General features: G+C 37.5%; 2 protein-coding genes across 3 annotated transcripts in view; both read right to left on the reverse strand.

The window, feature by feature from the left end:
* The window catches only part of sh3bp2 (SH3-domain binding protein 2), a 76,587-nt gene that overhangs the window by 43,708 nt on the left and 12,904 nt on the right, over positions 1–19,975 (reverse strand). The window lies entirely within an intron of this gene.
* On the reverse strand, positions 734–8,841 carry LOC136675275 (uncharacterized). Of its 2 annotated transcripts, XM_066651753.1 has the most exons (18): positions 8,815–8,841; positions 7,013–7,127; positions 6,617–6,731; positions 6,475–6,528; positions 6,324–6,395; positions 5,742–6,119; positions 5,563–5,664; positions 5,215–5,447; positions 4,947–5,125; positions 4,773–4,866; positions 4,348–4,698; positions 4,129–4,246; positions 3,897–3,988; positions 3,665–3,782; positions 3,048–3,152; positions 2,184–2,348; positions 1,586–1,768; positions 734–1,297 (listed from the first exon to the last, which is right to left on the reverse strand). In XM_066651753.1, exons 2-18 carry the CDS (start codon positions 7,115–7,117, stop codon positions 1,089–1,091), a joined length of 2,673 nt encoding a protein of 890 aa, XP_066507850.1. In that variant the 5' UTR covers positions 7,118–7,127; positions 8,815–8,841; the 3' UTR covers positions 734–1,088. The 2 variants fall into 2 exon arrangements, with proteins under 2 accessions (XP_066507850.1, XP_066507851.1); XM_066651754.1 differs by lacking the exon at positions 8,815–8,841 and having other exon boundaries at positions 6,617–6,739; positions 7,013–7,071.

Below are 19,975 nucleotides of genomic sequence, written 5' to 3' on the forward strand. Positions count from 1 at the left end.
GGTAGGCTCTGGACACACCGCGACCCTGAACTGGATAAGGGTTACAGATAATGAATGAATGAATGTAGTTAAATGTTCATATGCAACAAGGATACCTGTGTATTAAAAACAGTCTGAAAAATTGAATTCATTTTGTTGTTGAGTTTTAATTGAATAGTGCCGACTGACATTTCATGTAATACTGACATTTTCTGCTATAGTAGAAATGCATATGGATTTTTGCATTGTATTTAAAAGAGAAAAGGAGGCAAGATGTTGAAACTGACTGTGGATGTATAATTATAAATTTATCAGTCATTGCTGAAATGACTAACACTTGTTTTTGTCTGTGTTTGTGTGTAGGGATGAGAAGAGGCAAGTATCAGCTGGCTGCCTTAAGCCTTATGTTAAGAACCTTTGCCAGCATTGATTTGTTAATAAATATGCATTCTCCTTCTTTACTAGTTTATTACCAGGTTTCTGCAAAACTGAACCTAATTAATCATAATACCAAATTCAAATAAAATAATGTCAGTATATGAAATAATAAGTTTGTTTGCATCCATGATGCCTTTTAGAGTGAAAACATGGGACGGCACCTTGGAGCCTGCCCACAATTTGAACTTCATTTAATGTTTTTTGTCAGTATACATAATGATTTGATTGTGTGCCACAAAAGAATAAATAAATAATCAAAAACAATCCTCGTCCATTATACTTATTTATTAAGAAAAAAAAAAAAATCAAAAGGACATCACTGAGCATGCAATATTAGGGTCCCAGTTTCAGCTACAGTTTATGTAATGCATGTGATCTTGATTGAATCAATGTAGTCAATGCAGCAAATATGTAGAGGACAAAATATTAACAGATGCAATCATTCAATAGATGCAAATGTCCATAATCAACTAAAATGTTGAATGCTCATATGTTAACTCTGGACACAACAGCTATAATCAAATAATCAAACTTAGATGATTATAATCAAAATCAACCATAATCCTATTCAGGTGAAAAATATGTATGCTTACATGTATGTAAGTTTAAGAAAAAAAATTTACATATGCAAACAGATCTGAAATGTACTCGGCTACTGCAGTGGATGGAATCTACAATTCATCATCTGTAGATGCATCTGTGGAAACATCCTCATATGGGTCTTCATTTTCTTCTTCCACAACAGTGCCATGATGACCAACCACTATTTGGTGGTATGTTTCTTTCACAGCTAACAACTCAGTCTTAAGCTCCTCAAGTTTTTGGAGGACAGCACTGTGCAGGCCATGGTAAGCTTGATCAGAAACTCCTGAAGGGTAGCCTAAATATCAAATTGGGATATATAGTACAATGCACAATTAAACACCAAATATAATGTAAAAAATGGTACAAGGTTGAAAGAACATATATAGTCAAGCAGTATACACAAATAACATGCCTAATCATCTGATCATAGTATTAGGGTTTGAAAAGTATGATCTAGTTGTGAATGTTGGGTTGTGTTCATAAAGTATGCTTCAATGTGGACATTTCTAGCAAAAATAATCTGTAAAGTGATTCAAGAATGTATCTAATATGGAGCAAACAACATTAAGAAATTAATACTCACTGTGTGCTGCCAGGTCTTCTGATATTACACCAGCCTGGTCCCTTAAAGCTTTGCAGGTTCTTGTAAGATGGTTCCAATGTTGTTTCATTTCTCGCAAAAGTATAGCCTCTTCTTCGATCAGTCTCTCCAGCTGCATCACCTTGTCAAAAACTTTCTTCTTCATGCCTAGAGAAGTGTCAAGTTCTAGAAAGACAAACAACACATTGATATAAATATTCTATTCAAATACATTAATTAATACTTCTTAATGCCTTTGGGTGTAAAAGCAAATGTTAGTGGTGCAGCTGTCTGTCCTGACAATACAAGCCAACAAGTGTGGAGAAAGAACACAGAGACCCTCCTTGACACCATAATCACAGGAGTCAGGCATGGAGTCACTTCTGAAGTGTGTGAGAGATGGTCACTCTATGGGGGGGATGGCACAGTTCAAGTATGTGAAAAAGGGGTAAATATATAAATCTTATTTTCATGGAAATCCACACACTTCTATAGTCCAAAACAAATGAAAAATACATAGGCTTCTTACCTTTCAAAGACAGAGTTCAATGAAGTACTCAATAAAGTTTCACTAAAATAATTCATGTCAAAATTATCATACCAGAATCCCAAGGCCAGATAGGACTTTCTGATACCAAAAGATCTTCAACAGAATCTACAGATTCTGTGCTGGTCGGAAGATCATTATATTGGGATATGGCATCAGACAGCTTTATCTTATCCTCTGCAATCCGTCTTCGGATCTTGTGTCGCTGTTTGTTACGGTCTGCAGCAAAATTCATGAAAAAAATGTAAAAAATTTAAAAAGAGGTTTCAGGAGTATATGCATTAAGTTTGATTAGTGGACACTCAAAAGGCACCTTATAAACAATACTGTATATCAGTAATTAAGAAAGTAATTGTGAATACTTCAATACCTGAAATTTTACTTTTTATTAATTCAGCACTATAATAAATTTCTGGTAATAAAAAGAACAGTAGTGCAGACAGTCAGGTAATGTTAAACATAGGAATGCTTATTTTTACACCAGACATTGGAAGGTAGGGTTGTTTCCTCAGTGTACACTGATACAGTGTACCATAACAAATCAAAATGCTCATATTACACTGTTTCTTCAATGGTCAGGACCCCCACAGAGGACTTCAAATATGACAGGGCAGCCGTGGCCTAATGGTTAGAGACCGGGCTGAAGTGCCCTTGAGCAAGGCACTGAACCCACAACTGCTCCCCGGGTGCCGGGATTGTTGCCCCCCACTTTGGGTGTGTGATCACAGCCCATAGAAAGCACTAGTGTGTGTGCGTGTTTTATTGTAGTCAACAAATACCATACCACGTATATGTAGTCAATGGAGCGTAACTTTCTGTACTCCTAGAAATGTATAGGGCATATATATCTCACATTTAAAAAAAAATTGTCACCCAAATACATGATGACAGTAAGGCAATTTGGTCATGGATACTTACCGGTTACTCTATATAGATCCCGCTTTTTTTGCTGGATACCCAAAAAGAGGCTTTCAATCAAATGTTGCAACCTCACTGGATCATCTGTGCTGAGGTCATCTGGAGCTATAACATTTTTATATAAGTATTTAATCAGTATCATGCATTTTCTGTGCCATATACAAAAAAGAAAAATAACACAATTTATATTTTTTAGACAAAAGTGATTTACATTAAATATGAATCTAACAAATCTAAAAGCAAAAAAAAAAAATTAATTAAATTACAAAAAATAAAGAGAAATTGTAATACAGGTCAAAAAAAAAGAACAAGTCAAAAAAGAACATTCACTAACTTTCTGCCAAAGAATCAGAGAACATGTATACAGTTTGCCCTTTATGTTTTATGGTGACTAATAAATATCTCAATGTTTTGAATGAGAAAGCTACCTCACCTAGGTTTACCTTTTTAAAACAGTTACTGATCATGCAACACATTGCATCTTTGTCTGGCATGGTCACACGATAGTTTTAGCCAGTTAAGGCATGGAAATACATAAAAAAAAAAAAAAAAAAAAAAACTGATGATGGTGATCCTTCTTTACAATTCACAAGAGGCAACAACACGTAAATACTTACTGTCAACTGCCCACTGTTTTACATCAGTGACCCACTGCTGTAGTTCCTCATCGGATTTTCCTGTGCTTTTCTTTATAGCCTCAATGTCCTCTTTGACCTCCTTACTTGTTTGTAAAATCTCAAAAGTATAATAAATTGAAAGTTAAACAAAGCTTTGGCAATACTATATTAGGTATGAAAATCATTAGCAGACTTAAGTCAGTTTGAAATAAATAAAATCTTTCACAGTTACCTTCACATAGCATTTATACAAGTACTTGTGCAGGTTTCTTTTCTTTCGCTCATTCCATCCCCTGGCATGCAAAGTGATCATGTCTACCCGTGCTGTGATGATGAAAGAATAAAAGTGCTGCTCAACTATAAGCAAGTCACTAAGTATGAGTAAAGAAACAACCAAGCAGTTTGAACAATAATGCCAAAAACTGAGCACAATACATGAGAACTGTAAATAAAGGTTCTCTTACCAGCCTTACTCATGTACTTCGTAGTTAGAGCCACTCGTGACAAAAAGCTGTTAACTTGTTCAACTTCTTCACCTAGGGTAGTACCTGCCCCTGTTTGATTTTTGCCACCCCACTGAACCTATAGAATATACATCAGATGTCAAGAATATAAATATCGAGTTTAACAACAACATCAACATGTCAAAGAACTTACCTGTTAGTTGAGGAATATACAATTACCTCACATTTTGTAGAGTGCCCCTTTGCATGCATAACCGAGAGAAAAGGCTTCATCTGAGTCAAGATTTTTAATTCTGGGAACACATGAGCCACCTTTTGCAGATAGGGCCAATACCGACACATTATGTCAGTGCAGAAGAACTGGCAATTTGTTTTAGCTGCAAGTTCTTTTTGCAAAAACAGAGGGTAAGCAAATATTTCCCCCCTAAACATGTTCAGACCTCTAAGCAATATACAGTGTCTGCAAACTGCGACCTCTAGGCCCTCTTCATCGCATTTTGTGTTTGTCTTTTTAGAGGTCTCCCTAGCTGCAGCCCATGTTGATTTTCCACAGATGCCTTTTCCATGTACCTGTAACACAATGTCAATGTAAGATATGTATGCAAATACTGATTTACTGTGTACAGTCCAAAGACATTTCTTACTGCCTTGGTCTTCTCACGAATACAGTCAACAAAAGTTGCTACAGCGTTGTCATTGGCCAGAAAATCACCATCAAAAAATGGTTGCTCCTCTACCCTACATAAAGAAAATATTTTAATGCTACAAGAGACAGTCACAAGTTCTATACAGTGAAAATGTTCTCAATTATAATATACCCCTTTGTTTTGCTGAAACGATATAGTTTTCTGTTTCCATCAGCAGACACAGCAACTGTATCTGGGGTGCAAGCTGGGCAAGAGAAGTGGTCAATTCCACAGAGTTTTTCTTTTTCATGACGACAGTATGTCCATTCAAGAAAAGCTTTTTGGAAGACATCACCACATATGTTGCCACTCTGGAATTAGGAAAATAATGAAACATAGTTACATGCCAAACTGCAGACAGGACAATTGCAGTGGACATACAGCCTTCCAACAGTCTTACCCTTCCAAATAGTTGTGAGCGCTGTTGTAACATTTTTACAAATGCTTGTCTTGAAAGCCCAGGTGAAGTGATCTTTAGTTCCTCAAAAGACCTGAAAAGGTCTACCTGGTATACAGTTTGAAATGCAACTGTTCCTGGCCAGTAACCACTAAAAAGCAGATCCCGTACCTCAGGTGTCCATGACACAAGACATGTTCTGCAATTCACTACAGGCAGAAAGAGATCATAGCGACCTGTACACAATTAAAAAGAAAACAATATAAAGGACATACACAGTGATTATCAACACATACTGTATGTCAGCAGGTTAACCTAATATACAATAAAAATACTCTGAGTTTCACATACCATTAATACAGATGAGTACAACTGGTCGTCCAGTATCAATGGACAGGTTGTGAGTGTCACAATCACAGATTCTGTCTGGTTGTGTAATTGGCATCAAACACGCTATCAGAACGGAATAATATATTGACTACAAAAATGGGAAAATATGAACATGCTTTTAATTTTTAAGTAGTTCTTACCTTGTTCAAATAGGACATTTTGTCCACTGATGTCTTGCACAGCAGTTGATGGCGGGAGAGTTTTATAGAACCCATCAACAAAAGTCTCTCTGTTGTGAAAGACAAGATATTTGTGTGTGGAAATATCACAATTTCCACAGAAACTGGATTTTGGCAAACACTCCTTGCATCTGATCACTGCTTCTTTTGATTTACAGTGATCACAATACCCATGATGTACATGACCTGAAGCTAGCAAACTGTCAAGGAGTTTAGGTCTTGCTTCCCGCCAGCGATCTTCAGACAAAGTTTGCCTTAATGCCCAATTGTGAGATGCTGTGGATCTGGGTTCTGCAACATCACAGTCCAGTGTATCCTGGAGTAGTTGTAGTTGTAAATCTTGCAAAAATAAATAAAATTAATTAATAAACATTCAGCAATTCCTTACATTATGAGCTTGTTCATTGAGAACAAACAGTCCTATTTAATTTTAAAAAATACATTATTTCTCGAGTGCAAACAGAAAGTAACTAATTCAGTGGAACTTAATGAACACAGTGCTACAATAAATATAAAATGACATTAAGTATAAAAAATATTCACCTATAACTTGTTGTACATCTACATCTGCCAGGTCTTGTTTGCTAGTTGAAGGTATAGATGTGCTTGCAGTTTCTGGAATTATATGATTTTTTTTTTTAATTCAATAAATACATTACCATTTGTACATTACCATAAATTAAAAATGGCTTACCAATCTCAAGTTCCTGTAGGTTACTTGCAAAAGCCATGGAACGTCGAGACTGATCTAGAGTAAACCAAATCCAAAAGTTTATGATTGAATGAGTTCTAAAATAATTCACAAAGAGCAAAGGATCAAAAACATCTAAACATACCCTTCTTTTGTTTTCGCCTCTCATAGACCAAGTATCCTTCTTTATTTCTCTTTTTCCAGCGCACCTTTGGCTCAACATGCTTTTTTTTGGTAGGTGGTTCAACTACTTCTTCATTCTATATTACTCATATAAACATTTAAGAGGTAGAACAATGTGGTATTTCAGAAAATAGCATTTTGCATAAAGCACAAATACTTAATAACAGTGCTATTAAATTCCTAAATAATTCATAAATAATTTTTTTGAATGCAGTAATTTCATTGTTAGTGACCCTCAAATACTTGCAAGAACAAAATTAATGATTATAACAAGGAAACAACATACTTATAAAATGACCATGCAGAGAAGGAGTTGTGAAATACTGTTTGATGCAGTAATTATTTTCATACAAATTACCTTCATCTCTTCCAAATCAGCCATTAGCTCATCAATATCAAGTTGTAATTCCTCCTCCGTTCTGTCCTCTTGTGCAGGTTTACCAGATGATCTCTTTTCAGCCATGTTTTTACACCTGAGGGTCACAAGATAAATTACATTTTAAATTAAAATATTTAAGTAGTGGATTTTATACTTCCTACTTTTATTAACTTCCTACTTGTGAACAGCATTTAAAAAAATACTGGATTACAAAGCCTCGTTTATTTTCCAAGGGACAATAAAAATTTGTCCTCTGACACACACCTTATCTAACTAGTGGATTTGTGTGTCCATCATCTGCCAAAACAATTAATTCTTATGACATTCTTATGACTACAGTACCGAATAGTTTGGCAGATTCATGGGATCTGTGGTTTTAATACGGATAAATATATAGAGACTACTTTACAGCAACTCTCAACACATACGGGCTCATTCACAAACAAGAGCACAAGAAACAAAGGTACAAACATGAGCAAACGTACGTACATCCACGACACGAATAAATGGACAGGCGTATATGTACACATACGCAAACAAACGCACAAGCACGCGCAGACACACAAACATACACAGCCATAGACTCGTTGTTACCATAGCAACCGAAGTACGCTGTTATTTTTCCACTGACGGAGCCACGATATCTTTTACATTCCTGTAACATAACAAGAGCGATGGTGTTTACAAAGTACATCGTTACGGCCACAGAAACACACTGACCGTTTTATTTAGCAAGCGCCAACTCATTAGCCACCAGGCTAATTTAAAAAGTCACTCATGCGATTTAAATACAAACACGCAAACAAAAGTACAAGCAGACACAGGCACATTTTCACACATGCGCACACCGAAAGTGTCTATGAAAACGCGCAAAAAGTAAATCATGTCCACCTTACTCACTAAATTATGTTTTTAAAGTATTTTAAGTTAACGTTACATATGACGTTGAGGGCAGGAAAAGTTTATGAGATGTGGTTATCAGTTATACACAACATTTAAAGAGCGTAACAATAAAGCATGTGAAAATGGATAAAAACGAGTAGTTTAAAGGCTGAATTTAAGGTGGACTGGAGGGAATCGGTCCCGTGTGTAAACATACTGCTGTAACATTAACAGCGTATTTAAGTTGAACACAGCGTAGAAAAATTCAGCACACATTTGATAATTCTTACTAATCTCATATAAATGTGTACCATTCATTACTAACGTGACAAAGTTTTACACACTCGCTCACTCGCTCACTCCTGCTCCCGTTAAGCACGGTGTTGCACTGATTAACGGCCTACTTAAAACCAATCATGCGGAACTCCGTACAGCCTCAATTTTACATTTCTAAAGAAATTTATTTTTTCAAAAGATTCTGCTTCTTTTTTCCTATTAACTTATTTTCTTTAAATGGAATATGTAGTTTATTTATTTGCTTATAAATGTGCGACAAAAGTATTATTATTATTATTATTATTATTATCATTAATCATAATAATGACAATAATAATAATAATAATAATAATAATACTAAATAGACGAAGAAATGCTGCCAACACAAGCTAAGCAGGACGGTATGAAGTAGTGTCCCAAATCCAATATTTAATTAATGCATTTTAAAACTCGGTTTGGCCACTTTTTAAATGTACACTGAGAGCTAGATGTAAGCTGTTGGAATATTGTTAATGAATTAATGCCTGCTGAATGTGTCCCAAAAGAGATTTGGTTTCAAATACCTTTATCTCAATGCTACCTTCTAAGGCCCTACATAGGCAACAAGAGGTCAAGGTACATACCTTCAAGTTTCAGACACAGCCATAGACTCGTTGTTACCATAGCAACCGAAGTACGCTGTTATTTTTCCACTGACGGAGCCACGATATCTTTTACATTCCTGTAACATAACAAGAGCGATGGTGTTTACAAAGTACATCGTTACGGCCACAGAAACACACTGACCGTTTTATTTAGCAAGCGCCAACTCATTAGCCACCAGGCTACAAAACGTATCTAAAGCTACGTATCTGCTCAGGTGTCGCCTGACGACAAGACACGTAATTTAAAAAGTCACTCATGCGATTTAATAATTTAATCAGTAGACAGCACGTCTCGTTCCCTGATATGTCTAGGTAAAAGGTTATGGGAACCTTTAGTTTGGTAGCAAAAAAGTGCACAATCTGCTCCATCAACCAGACTAAACGATATAGCTTCACCTACACGTACCAGATGCTACGTTAAAGGAGGCAATAGTTAGTTGATTTGCTCACTCAAGAACAGAACAGAGTCATCATGGGCGATCCCAAACTATTCTAAACGTTAACAAAAAATTAACAGAGACGATTAACAGCTTCAAAAATCCTAACGCCAACCAGAGTTTTAATAGAAAAACCATCACAGTTTTTCATTAGTCTGCGTTTCTCTTTAGCACCCCCTGTGGACATTTGCTTTTAAAATCGGCACCAAAATGTACCAGTCAGTACGTATTTGGTCCTCTGCAAAAAAGTGTTCAGAGGTACGTATAACCCATGAGACCAGGTTGGCCATCCCCATTAAAGCTGATTAAGAAACTGAACTTTTTAGGATTATTCGCACTGGTCTTTGCAACAGCTACATAATGTCGTCCTCTTAGTTTGAAATGTGCTAATCATATGCTACTGAAAGTTGTTGTATTTATTAAAACTCTGATGTTGCCATGGTATCATTGTTCTACAGTTAATCTACATCAAAATTTGACCTATTCTTAATGAGATTTTTGCAAAAACCTAGTAAAACTATTTAAAACAGTTGCTACGAGACATGCCATTTGTAGATGGAGCATAGACAGGTCAACAGACCACTGAGAGTGGGCTTGTTGAGAGATGTACTAATAGGTTTGGCTGACCTCCACAAAACACAAAGACGAGAGTTAAAAATAAGCCTATCCCTCAAGAGGAGGTAGAGGAGCTTTTGAGGCTAATGTTTTTATGTTGTGGGCTCAGAGCAGCTAGTCTTTTTGGGTTTTACTGCAGACCAAAGCTGCCTTCTCCTGATGAACATTTTTCTCCCACACACTAATTTGACTGCAGTGCCTCCTGTCCTCAACTCTGCAGACCACCGCCCAGACCACCATGTTCCTCAGACACACATACACTCACATACCCAGAGGCAAGCACACACGTAGCGCTATCCAGCCATGAGAAACCTGAATATTCATTTAATATGTATTCTGAAATCAAAGGTATTAATATGGAGTTTCATTTCTCTTTGCTGCAGTAACTGTTTCTACTTTTGTAGGAAGAATTTGTACTTGATGTTTGAACATTTCCTTGAAGATATGCTTTCATTCAACCATTAGGTCAGATACAGATGATGCCAGTCTAACTCATACCAAATGTATTGAATTGAGATCAGTAATTCCAGAGAACAAAGCACAAACCTGTGGGGTTTTATACCTCTCTAACCTGGTATTGGGAATGGTGACCATTTCATATCAAGATTTTGTACTGTGCACCTTTAAGTTGAGACTTGGGCCATTGGTGTACTTTGAGGAACATTTATACTATGTATACTTTATTTAAGAGAAATGTAATTTTTTTAAATGTACTGTCTGAAAAAATGTTTTCATCAAGTATTCAAAGGAAGCAGAGGGACATGACTGACCATGTAACTTCTGTTTATCGTCTTAAACCAAAGACTGCGTGGGAAGGCATTAAACTTGTTTTCATCTGTTGTCAAATTCCTTAAAAAATTAATAGAGGAATATTTCCACATAGCCGTCATAAGCACACATTTTATAAATTCACTAATTTGTTTTGAGGTTCTCTTGCTTGAAAATACATTTTACAAGACAAAGACATCCAGTGCACATCCTGTGTTTAAAAGTATCTGAAATGTCTTCCTGGAAATACAGAGCTGTACACAGCTTCCATAAAAAAGACAATATTACACAGGTATTCCATGGATATTTTTGGTGCTGCCACCATCGCATGTTACTTAATGGAGGCAGTAACCCACGCACATCTGGTTTCTCTTTTAGAAACTATGCTAACAAGTGACAAGGAAAGAGAAAACTGTGTTCAGTCTAACTTTTAAGTTGGCCCACTCACACCAATGCTGGGCCTCAGCTTGCTGACTCTGCCCCATATTCACATGTAACCAATATACAATTTATTACAGCAAATTGCAGCTATTGTATGCTATGTGGTTTTAAAGACCATAATATACATTATAGGTAGGAGCATTTCATCAGAGGTTATATAATAAAGGCATAGCAAGCACATTCATCTACTAGTCAAGTGTGATGACACATTAGAATCAGAATTATAGGGAACGTCTATGATTGTGGGAAATGTAGCTCTAAGCTCTGTGTTTTTAAAGCTGGAATGGTGTGTTTGTAAACTTTGACCGGTTGCAAACACACAAACAGACCGGAAAGCTAGCAAATGGTGAAGAAACATCTTCTGAATTTTATAAAAATATATATTTGATTACAATCATGAACTACACATTTAAGGCAATTTGCCTAAAATGATCAGACACTTGTATCTGTGACTTGTAAAATGAAACATTTCTGAACGAACTAATTAACATTAAAATGCTAATTACAGGATATTTACATTAAAATCAAAGCTCTGATTACCATCTTTTCTGGATTCAGCAGAGAATGTAAAGTGTTTGATGAAGATCCAGAGGCATTCTTCTGTAAATTAACCAACACTTGCTTAATTGTTTCTTATGCATCTAAATGCTAATGACAGACTGTATAATTTAAAAATGAGCAGATAGTCCTAAAGTTTGTGTACAGATGTTCTAATAAATTAAATTGTCTACTCTAAGATGCATTCAGTGTTGACACATGTATTAATCTCTACATACAGAGTTTGTTGGTCTGTAAATTTGATCTCCTGTGAGGAGTGTGGTGTGTTCTCCCTGTGTCTGCGTGGGTTTCCTCCGGGTGCTCTGGTTTCCTCCCACAGTCCAAAAACACAAGTTGGTAGGTGGATTGGCGACTCAAAAGTGTCCGTAGGTGTGAGTGTGTGTGTTGCCCTGTCAAGGACTGGTGCCCCCTCCAGGGTGTGTTCCCGCCTTGCGCCCAATGATTCCAGGTAGGCTCTGGACCCACCGCGACCCTGAACTGGATAAGGGCTACAGATAATGAATGAATGAATGAATGAATAAATTATATTTCTAACAATTCATGCTGCAGCAAAGCTGTTATTTCAGTGGCACCTGAAACAGCAAACTGATTTCTCCAGTACCAATGCCCCCCCTATCGTTAAACAACAACACACAAAAACTGGCTTTGAAGGGCTTTCCATTTTAAAATTTGGCAAACTATATTTTCACAGTGACAGGTAAATCAGAATGACCACTTATCATAGAATCAACCCATCATCTACCACTCACTGAATGTACTTAAAATCCACCATAACTTTCCTACTTATGCTCTGTGTGTGTGTGTGTGTGTGTGTGTCTTCAGCAATAGCCCATAAATTCAATTCATAGGTTTTTCTTAGGACCACTAGGCATTTCCCATTAGTGTATCTCAACTGTTCCACTGGGTGCCGATAGCCAACCCTATTTCTATTCTCTGCATTTTGCTTAGTGGGAAATTCATTACCCAGTATTTTTAATGATAATCATTTTCCTCTTGTGAAAACTGAGGTTTTATAGCTTTGTTTAATTGGTCTTATATTGCATGCCCTGATATGAACCTTCCATTAAAACAGGATTTCTGTCATCCATTTACCATACAATACTGTATAAAGCTCTGGAATGAGAGAGGCAGTGGATTTACATGGAAGACGTAAACATTTTATTGTTAGACGTAAAAGGACATAAGTTTCGCCTCACTGAAAACGTTGACCTTTCACATTACCACAACTTCCCCAAATGGAAAATGTATGAATATCAGCAGACTCTGAATAGTTTTCCTGGTAACAGTGGCCTGTCTGATCAGTCTTCCCAGCATCTGAGTGGCTCTGATACTGCCACAGCCGTGGAATTCCCCCACTGGCTTTACAATGAGAGGTTGAGGGTGGTTAAACCTGCACTAAACATTGAAATATTTTGTTTATGTTTATGCCCACATGCTATGTGTCAGTCACTGTTCTTATTTTCCACTTTATTTGAGAGGGGAGTGCCATCAAAAAATCCCTTTGTCTCCTGTGTTTTAGATCGTTTAGGAGTGGAGAACCCTAATTGAAAGCCAAGTTTGAGTTTTAATTAGAAACAGCAATGTTTTCTCTCTGATATCCAGGTAAATCCTGCCATGCCAATGTGCCAATGCTCCCAGTATAAAGACTTCCAGGAGATAAACTGAAGACTTAATGCAGTATTTCCCAGTCTTAGTATTTGTTTTTTAAAGAGGGGATTATGCATCACAGTCTTATTATAAGATCCCTTTCCTCTTACATATTGCAATCATCACTCACTGAATTAAAGCTTTCAACCACAATTTCCAAATTGTGTCCTCTTCTTACACTAGTCAGTTCATTTGAACTTCATTTGTATTATTGTGAATACTTGCTGTCCAATTAAAAACATGTATTTCCCAAAATATAAACTTCACAGGAGAAGGAAAAAACGTCTTAACTTTCAATGAAAATAAATGTAAAAAATTTAATCCCATGTAAATTTTAGAGCATTTCTCTAGGTTCATTCATAATGATGTTTTTTTAAGACAGTGTTAAGGACAGCTGTTGTGTTCAAATGATGTAGTAAACTAAAAATCAAGATGCTTGTTTTTAATTGGACAGCGACAAGCTACAGACTTTGGTGGGAGGTTAATTGCTTAATTACATTTTGCAGTCCACATGTCTGCACACATCTCCACTCAGTAAGTTTCTCCAGTTATTTATTCAGCATTTTCCATATCCTTGCATGTGCCTTTTGTATTTATTGAGTGAATAAAATAACAACCTTTCCATAAGCTCTTACAGTAAGACTGAAACAATCCCTTTTAATCTTCTGGTTAAGTCAAAGTTATGATGAAAACTGACAACAAGGCAAGCCAGACATACCCAGACAGAGAGGTTGGGATGGGGTGTGTGGACTTACATTTACTACACTTACCCTTAGGTCACACACATTATATGATCTTTGATGCTAAAAGTAAATTTGCCTTTAATGCTCACCCTCCAGCTATAGACCACCTTCAAGAAACTGAGATTCATTGAAATATACTAAGAAAGAATGGCTGTGAGACGTGAAGTAAGCAGCTTGGAATTTTTGGGGTGGCATCATAAGGGTTGTGTAAGATCTTACAACACAGTTTTCATAACTAGTTAATATGAAAATATGAGATACCCTTTTAGCCAAAGACTTCATTGTTTTAAATTTCCAGTCAAATAGGATTGAAAAGGAAGGAAATTATTATTAGGAAATTAAAGGCTAAGCACCACTTAATGGACCTCCATGAATATTTCACATTATTTTAGTTACTGACATATATAAGTATGAATTAAAATGAAAATAGCAGCTTAATTTGCTTTAAAACTGACAATTTTATTAAATTGACGGAAAAACCCGAGTTCGCTACAGAAATTCTTGAACGCGACCGTGACGTCACTGGTGGACAACAACTGAACAACGCCGCGGTAAAACACCGTTATGACTGACTGTTATGACAGTATCTAGCTAAATAACCAACATTATTCATGACAATAGCCTAGCAATAAGCTAAACTCAAATTTAGAGGTACCGTTATTGTAAATGTGATCGAAATCGAATCCATCCGACACTATAAACCTCCGTAATGCAGCTACGTAGCCGAGTATAATCTGAGCCACCGAGTTTAGCAAGTCAAGCTAACGTTAACTAACACCAGCTAAAACAGGCGAAGTGTCCTTACCCTGTTTACCTCCATGTTACAGAGGCTCTTGAACACCTTTCGCTGATTTCCTTACATGTCCATATTGTTGGAAAAGCGCCAGTGAAATGAGCTACAGATAACGGAGTGAGCGAATGGTCCTTTCCAAAGTGCCTGTTAAAGTTGACAAATCTAGTCAATTTTCTTGATATTTTGGGATCTTTAGGCCATTTGTGCACAGATGTCCCACTGTACATTGAATGATTGCAGCCAAAAACAACACACCTTTTTGTCATTTTGCATTAAATTAAGTGCGACTCCTAGAGTTGTTGTCCACCGTCTTATTTAAATTGTCGCAACCCCAAATCCTTGTTTTTTTTTAAATTTAATTTCCTGTATAAAAATCATGCATGAAATTGTGTAAAATGATGAATGTACCAATAGGAATTATGCCGGATTAAATTTTTACTGTTTTGAAAAGCAGTGATATGCATATGCCATAAATTAAATCTATGTTTTAAATGAAATATGTTAGAAGTTGGGTGGCATGATATGCAACATGTAGTGTCACTGTCACACAGCTCCAGGGTTCTGGTGTTGTGGGTTTAAACCCTGTGTTTGGAGTTCGACATGTCCTCCCAGTGTCTGCACAGGTTTTCTCCGAGTGTTAGGGTTTCTTCTCTCAGAGAGAAACACACCTGGTAGGTGAATCTGATGTATATAAAAGTGTCCACAGATGTGTGTGATGCCCGGCGCTGGACTTGAGCCCCATCCAGGGTGTGTTCCTGCCTTGTGCCCAATGATTCCACGTTGGTTCCGGACTCACCAAGACCCTGAACAGGAAGTTATTGCAAAAAATGCATGAATGAATGAATGAAAGAAAAAATGTTTAAGTCTTTTTATTGCTCAGTTATGTCCATTTTCATTGGCAGTTATTTAAATAATACTCCTAGAATCCTTAACCTCAGCAGCCATACGTTTTTCTTGTTCATTTTCTCGTGCAAATTTCTACAAACACAATTACCAGACCCTGTTGTTATTGCATAACTTCATACGTTTGAATCAAATCTGAGGGCTCTAAGTGACCAAAGTGAACTACATAACCTCGCTCCAGTTAAAGAACAACAGATATTTGGTCCTGAGTGCCCCACAACTACAGAAATACAAGCACAGAGCAAAAACAGCATTACATAATGAGTGAAAATGTTTTTGTCCACAAGTCAAACCCAGAATTGTTTTTATACTACCCTTAAACTTGAAGCCTCGATTTACAGTCTTTGTTCAAGAGAAAAATATCAGAGTGAATTTTATGGTGTCTTTTAACAGAAAGCTTGTTAAAGTGATATTGTGGAACCCCTCTGTATCACACCCTTTAAACCCCAAGGAAGTAAAGTGATTTTCCCTTTCTTCTGTCATTCCATTCTTTTCAGATTGGAAACAGTTGAGATGCATGTCTCAATGTTATATACATCCACACACAAACACCAACAAACATGACGATCCATGCAAAATGTAAAGTCTTTAAGCTCAAACCAAGATGCAGGAATCTACCTGTGTGACCTCTATTTACAGTAAAGAATTTGACAGCCTTCTTGGAAAGCTTGTGGAGGCCACTGGAAGAAAACCACTTTCCAGGTTGTTTCTAGTGAAAGTCAGAATGGACAGTGAGTCTTGAGTTACTGGATTAGAGTATTACAAGACGCAAGGAGGAGCTTTGAATTAAGCATACTGAAGCATCTTTTGACAAACAAGAAGACTAACACATTCCAGCTTGTTTATAGTGAACGCCAGAATGAACAGAGGGTCACAACATGAACTGAATAACTGCATTAGATCATTAAAATATCAGCGTATCTGTAATCAGATTATAGACACATTGCATTGTTTAAATTACTTACTATGATGATGTAATTATAATCACTTTTGTACACCAAACACAATCACTTCCATAAGCAACACGAATTGTTCCATTTACATTGGCATTCACAGCCAAACTGATGGGACATTTTTACACAGAGCAAGAAGATACCTGAGGATGGGTCATGCCAACAAAAAGAGAAAACCTAAAGCATGAAGAAGCTAAAAAACTGCTTTAAAATAGTCCCTAACATTTGTTTCAATAAAGTTTCCTACTTCAGGATTTTCTAAACGCTGTGTAAAATGGTCCTCATTTGGATGATGTTAATCAGTACCTCATTTAATTACTTTTTTAACTGGTCCAAAGAAAGTCAATTTTGTGGTCAAACTAATGAGTTTGTTTTTAATCATGGTGTTGACTTAATGTTGGCTTGAATGGGACTTGGTCTCTGGCCTAGTTTGATCTAACAGCCTGCATTTCACAGATCACTACAGAAAAAGTTTGGGCTCGGGGTGACTGAAGCAATAAACCGTTTCAGTTCCTCTGAGAACTGATCTTAAACAGACCTCCTCATTAAGTCTAAATGAGAACAAATTAAAAAACTGTTCTCAAAAGTCCTAATGGGAGAAACAATTCAGTGACACGTACTGTGCCGAGTGAAAGAAATTGAGTTTTTATTGTTCTGAGTTTGAATGTCATCACTTTGGATTTTATATGATATCCCCAGAAACCATTGTGGTGGTAAGGTAAATTCTCAAGAGTACAGTCAGAAAAACTGTCACTGTGGTGGTACCCTCAAGGTTTTATTATTGTTCCTTATTCTGTTATAACTGTAATCATTTCCATTCTTTTATTTCACACAATTCTAAAGTGAAAAATGACAAATATTCACCTGTCCTTCTGGAGAAGAGAATGTAATGCACCTTCAGGGAACACAACTGGACTTTAAAACTGCTGTTGTAACTTTAAAGATTTATTTACACCGTTTTTACCTTGTGACCAGTAATGCACCCCTATCATACCTTTTTTTCTGAGAGCATACCCCAAGGACAAAACAAAACATGTCAATATCCCTGCAGTAATTAGCTCCAATCATGAACTGAACACCTAAATGCATTGGGAAAATACCACAAATTTTACCGGCATATTATACACAACAAGGCCTCTACTGTAAGCGGCAATGTAGTGAAAAAGTTGGTTAACTGCCTGGTGGTTAATGATGCCACCTTAGAGATCCAGGCCTCCACAGCCCTGCCATATATCTATCTTCTACATGGCTTCTACCAGCACGTTCAAGATACCAGATAAAAAGCAGATGCTGTACTTGGGATTTTGTCTGGCTACAATACTTGCTAATCCAGCACCAGACCAGAAGCGAATTCCTGCCGAATTATGTCAAAACGTGACAAATTTCATAGAACTGCTGACGTATTTCATAGAACTGCTGACACTGTCCAATTTGTTACTAAATTTCAGAATCAGAACGAAGCTTTATAGGCCAAGTGTGGTTGCAAATACAAATTGTCTTTGGTTACAGAGTAACAGACAATAGACAATAGCAGGTAGTGTCGCAGTCACACAGTTCCAGGGGCCTGGAGGTTGTGGGTTCGATTCCAGCTCCAGGTGACTGTCTGTGAAGAGTTTGGTGTGTTCTTCCTGTGTCCACGTGGGTTTCCTCCGGGTGACTGTTTGTGAGGAGTGTGGTGTGTTCTCCCCGTGGGTTTCCTCCGGGTGACTGTCTGTGAGGAGTGTGGTGTGTTCTCCCCGTGTCTGCGTGGGTTTCCTCCGGGTGACTGTCTGTGAGGAGTGTGGTGTGTTCTCCCTGTGTCCGCGTGGGTTTCCTCCGGGTGACTGTCTGTGAACAGTGTGGTGTGTTCTCCCTGTGTCCGCGTGGGTTTCCTCCGGGTGATTGTCTGTGAGGAGTGTGGTATGTTCTCCCTGTGTCCGCGTGGGTTTCCTCCGGGTGATTGTCTGTGAGGAGTGTGGTATGTTCTCCCTGTGTCCATGTGGGTTTCCTCTGGGTGACTGTCTGTGAGGAGTGTGGTGCGTTCTACGTGTCCGCGTGGGTTTCCTCCAGGTGCTCCGGTTTCCTCCCACAGTCCAAAAACACACGTTGGTAGGTGGATTGGCGACTCAAAAGTGTCCGTAGGTGTGAGTGTGTGAGTGAATGTGTGAGTGTGTGTGTGTTGCCCTGTGAAGGACTGGCGCCCCCTCCAGGGTGTATTCCGCCTTGCGCGCAATGATTCCAGGTAGGCTCTGGACCCACCGCAACCCTGATCTGGATAAAGGCATACAGATAATGAATGAATTAATTATTATAGAATATAGTAAAAATATGTTCCTAGCAGCCAGATAAAAATGTGTTGAGCACAGTAGATTATATTGTCATAAGAAAAGTACAAATGATGCTTCAGTGCCACAAAAAAGCTTATGTGGGGCAAATGTGTTAAAATTTTTCTGTAATTGCAATATGTGCTGTGACCAATTTTTCATTGGTTTGGACCTTAACTTTTAATAAGAAAATGTACACATTTCTTGACAAAGCGCAAAGACATGACACAAGAATGGGCAAATGGAAGTTCTATCTAACTCACAGGCCACAAACCATAAGCTGAACCCCTTCCTAAACGTAACCCACGAAGGCCTGTTGAAAAGCAAGACATTTCTTCAGGTTGGTGACTCAGAGAAGAATGAGCACAGGTCTAAGAGTCAGGAAGCATGGTGGTCCAGTCATGGAGGAAAGTGGGGGTGGAAACCAAAAATACAGCAGACTGCATTATAGCAGGGTGTGTACACATACACACAATCTATGAGAGGACAAGAAAAAAAAAAACAATGATCTCGGAAGTGTCTCTGGAGCAAAGAAAACATCAGTTTACCGTACATGGCTGATTTACTCCTGAAAACAATGTGTCTTTAGATTGCAGTTGTGCTACAGAAGTTTATAACATGGTTTGACACAGCAGCCACAGCATTTAGTGCTCGGTCACTGTTGGCCATTCCATGCAACCGCAACATGGTTTAAACCCCAATCAGGAAATGCTGCAATTGGCAGCTGTAGCAACTGAGGCTTTTGAAGAACAATAAAAACAATTAAAATAATGCAGAACAATATGTATTTAGCACTTTCACTGTCTTAGTAGCATCAGACTTAGCAGTCTGCTATAGCTCTAATTCCGCTGCTTCTGATTGGTTATATAAATTGGACACACTCACACAAACAGATCAGATGGTCAACAAGATATTTGGTGTTTGTTTGAATCTTTGGAGAAGCTATAAATATTTGTGGCAATACTTTTCACCAAACACA

The sequence above is a fragment of the Hoplias malabaricus genome, chromosome 18 (assembly GCF_029633855.1).
Source record: "Hoplias malabaricus isolate fHopMal1 chromosome 18, fHopMal1.hap1, whole genome shotgun sequence".
NCBI classification, from domain to species: Eukaryota; Metazoa; Chordata; class Actinopteri; order Characiformes; family Erythrinidae; genus Hoplias; species Hoplias malabaricus.

Excerpts from the sequence above, each read along its gene's own strand:
- LOC136675275 (XM_066651753.1), bottom strand. The coding sequence starts at position 7,117 with ATGGCTGAAAAGAGATCATCTGGTAAACCTGCACAAGAGGACAGAACG. Across the intron at positions 3,989-4,128 it reads GAAGTACATGAGTAAGGCTG|CACGGGTAGACATGATCACT; the intron begins GTAAGAGAACCT and ends TCATCATCACAG. Across the intron at positions 2,349-3,047 it reads GGATCTATATAGAGTAACCG|ACCGTAACAAACAGCGACAC; the intron begins GTAAGTATCCAT and ends ATTTTGCTGCAG.